The following is a 2,994-nucleotide window of genomic DNA, read 5'->3' as shown; positions in this document are numbered from 1 at the left end:
TGCTCTAAGCAACTAATGAACTTAGTGAGAGTAATCTGATTGGTTCCGGAAGTTTCAGGCTCTGTATACAAAGGTGTTCTCAGAAGTGGAACTGCCATTGCAGTTAAAGTGTTCAACCTGGATGCGGCATTCAAGAGTTTTGATACGGAATGTGAAGTTTTGCGTAGCCTTCACCATAGGAATCTCGTAAAAGTCATTACTAGTTGTTCCAACCTTGATTTTAAGGCGTTAGTGGTCGAGTATATACCAAATGGAAGTCTTGAGAAGTATTTGTATTCGCACAACTACTTCTTAGACATCAAGCAGAGACTAAGCATAATGATAGATGTGGCATGTGCTTTGGAATATCTTCACCATGGGTGCTCGTTGCCTGTGATCCACTGTGATGTGAAGCCTAGTAACGTCTTGCTGGATGAGGATATGGTTGCCCACCTAAGTGACTTTGGCATCTCAAAATTTCTTGGTGAATATGAGAGTGATTTGTACACAAAAACCTTAGCAACACTGGGTTATATTGGGCCAGGTTGGTCTCTTGATTTTTCTCTGAACAGTTATTTTCCCATTCCTTTTATTTTCCACCAAGAATGATGTTACATCTTTAAATTAATTGTTTGATTGTAGAGTATGGGCAAGATGGGTTGGTGTCTACTAAATGTGATGTCTATAGCTACGGGATCATGTTGCTTGAAACGTTTACTAGGAGAAAGCCTAATAATTTTGAGGGAGATCTTAGCTTGAAGCAATGGGTGAGTCATTCACTCTCAGAGTCCGTAATGGACGTCATAGATATCCACTTGGTAACACCAACGGGTAATCACTTATGGAAGGATCTTGATGTCGTGGCTTCAATCATGAAAGTTGCATTAGATTGTTGTGCTGAATCTCCAACAAGAAGGACAAACATGAAAGATGTTGTAGGAATGCTACAGAAAATAAAGATTCAACTTCTTGTGTTTTGAGCATGTTGTTGGAATCTGTTCTCCAAATCACTTGTTTGTTACAAACTTTTGCTTAATTGTTGGATTCCTGTAAATATGGTATTCTGTTTTTTGTTATAGAACTTGATTTGTGCATGATTCTGTTGCAATAAATCTGCTCGTATGGACTTTACATGGTGCAGCCTTTTGACAGAACGCCTCAAAAAATACTAGCAATAATATTACATTCAAATTTAGAGTTGTACAGAGCCTTCAAAGTGCAAATACAAATTGGAAAGAATATATCAAGACTAAAATGACAAGAAATAAGTTGGGCTCTATCTTTTCTGTCTACTCATATCCACAGGAAGAATCCGAGGGTAGCCTGATGGTCATCAAATAAAGCTAAGATGAGTATATTTTCTTTTATGCTTGTCTCAAAGTAGACTAAACACCTATTTACTCGAGCACGGGACATTATATGGACGGTAAAACAAATTAATCTTCCTGAATCACTTGTGCACAACAGATGTTGAACCCATGAGACATAGCAGAGACACTAACAATTTGCACCAAATTCATTTGGTCAATAAATGATCATTTCATTTATTTCACCTAGATTCATCATCGATCAGTAGCAAAATTTCAAACCTTTCCACCATATACATGAATTAATATGGATATTGTGGTTAAAAAACAAGCGCATATTAATCATTATTTTGCAGGGTAAGACTTTTAGAGAACTCTGTCTTGGGGCATAACTTTTGTCTTGAGGCATAACTTGTGTCGCTGAAGTTCTACCTTGGGACATAAATTGTGCCACAGAACTTATGCCTAGCAAATTTTTTTGCCTTGCGATTTATTTTTTCGTTTTTCACTGTCAAAGGCATTTTCGGCCATTTCTTTTAACTTAAAGTGCTAAAGGAAAAAAAATTAAATATCACCCCAAAATAATTCATGTCCAAATGACACCTTGGAGGTGGATCATGTTGAGTTGAGCTAAAATCAGTTAATATGAAATCATATTTTGCTCAATCCTTACAATTTTGGGCAAATTAGATGAGTCATCAACATTGGAAAAATCAACCAAGAAATTGTACACCATATCTTGTGCACTAACTATACAATTGATTGTAAAATTATTGGATGACTCCTTTCCAAGTCAAGCACTAACTATATTTCTTTCTTGGTCTACCACTTAAAATATCTTTTTGCCAAGTCAAATAGCAACTACATGTCATTCTTACATTTAATGACATAGGCAGTGGATTCAAAATTAAAATTTTATGAGTTCGAGCTTACTTTTTGTGCAAATTTAACAAATTTCTATATATAAATTTGTCTCACTATTAAAAATACTAGATTCAGATACATTTGATATCTCTGTGATGCATCCACCACTAACAAAGAGTTGCAGCCATTACTTCTTCGATTCCTTTTATGAAATTGTGAACTCCAAAGAACTTTATCAATTTCGATGCAACTTATCCTTTTGGAGCTGACATAACAAATTAAGTGAGCCGGAAAAGTTAACAATGCAACTCACACCTCTGCCCCTATAAGAAAATAGTTTTCCTTGCCATCCATGTAATGTTCCTGCAGTGATCTTGGCCACTGAAGGATGCCACCTTTTTCTTCAAAAGTTGTTTGGATATCAAGATATTCAAAAGGAAAGTTGCTGTTGTTGAGGCCAACAAAAGGGCAACCCGGTGCACTGAGTTGTTGTTATGTGTGGGGTCAGAAAAGGGATGGATCATAAGAATCTACCCGGTGCATTGAGCTGTTGTTATGTGTGGGGTCTAGAAAAGGGCTGGATCATAAGAATCTATCATACGTAACTATACCCATACCCTGTATTTTTGCAAGAGGCTGTATCCGCAGCTTGAACTAGTGACCTTCTGGTCACTTGACAACAACTTCACCGGTAACACCAATGAGTTGGTTTAATTCCTCAATTCCATTAGCATTAGACATTAGTGTTTGGAGCAACCAGATAGCAAGCCATTAGTGTTCATAGCATCAGACCTAGATAGGATAATCAACCATCAGCATGGTATAAGTGAGTGAGAAAAGGCCC

General features: G+C 36.9%; 1 protein-coding gene across 1 annotated transcript; it reads left to right on the top strand.

Annotated features, from left to right (window-relative positions):
- Positions 1 to 12: 12 nt before the first annotated feature.
- LOC107854032 (probable LRR receptor-like serine/threonine-protein kinase At3g47570) lies at positions 13 to 1,766 on the top strand. Its single transcript, XM_047405992.1, has 2 exons — positions 13 to 523; positions 622 to 1,766. Exons 1-2 carry the CDS (start codon positions 319 to 321, stop codon positions 957 to 959), a joined length of 543 nt encoding a protein of 180 aa, XP_047261948.1. The 5' UTR covers positions 13 to 318; the 3' UTR covers positions 960 to 1,766.
- Positions 1,767 to 2,994: the final 1,228 nt, after the last annotated feature.

This window comes from Capsicum annuum, unplaced genomic scaffold (genome assembly GCF_002878395.1).
Source record: "Capsicum annuum cultivar UCD-10X-F1 unplaced genomic scaffold, UCD10Xv1.1 ctg82979, whole genome shotgun sequence".
NCBI classification, from domain to species: Eukaryota; Viridiplantae; Streptophyta; class Magnoliopsida; order Solanales; family Solanaceae; genus Capsicum; species Capsicum annuum.
This window is presented reverse-complemented; position numbering and strand designations above follow the sequence as displayed.

Coding starts and splice junctions, on each gene's coding strand:
- LOC107854032 (XM_047405992.1), top strand. CDS start 319: ATGATAGATGTGGCATGTGCTTTGGAATATCTTCACCATGGGTGCTCG. Junction 524..621: donor ACTGGGTTATATTGGGCCAG/GTTGGTCTCTTG, acceptor GTTTGATTGTAG/AGTATGGGCAAGATGGGTTG.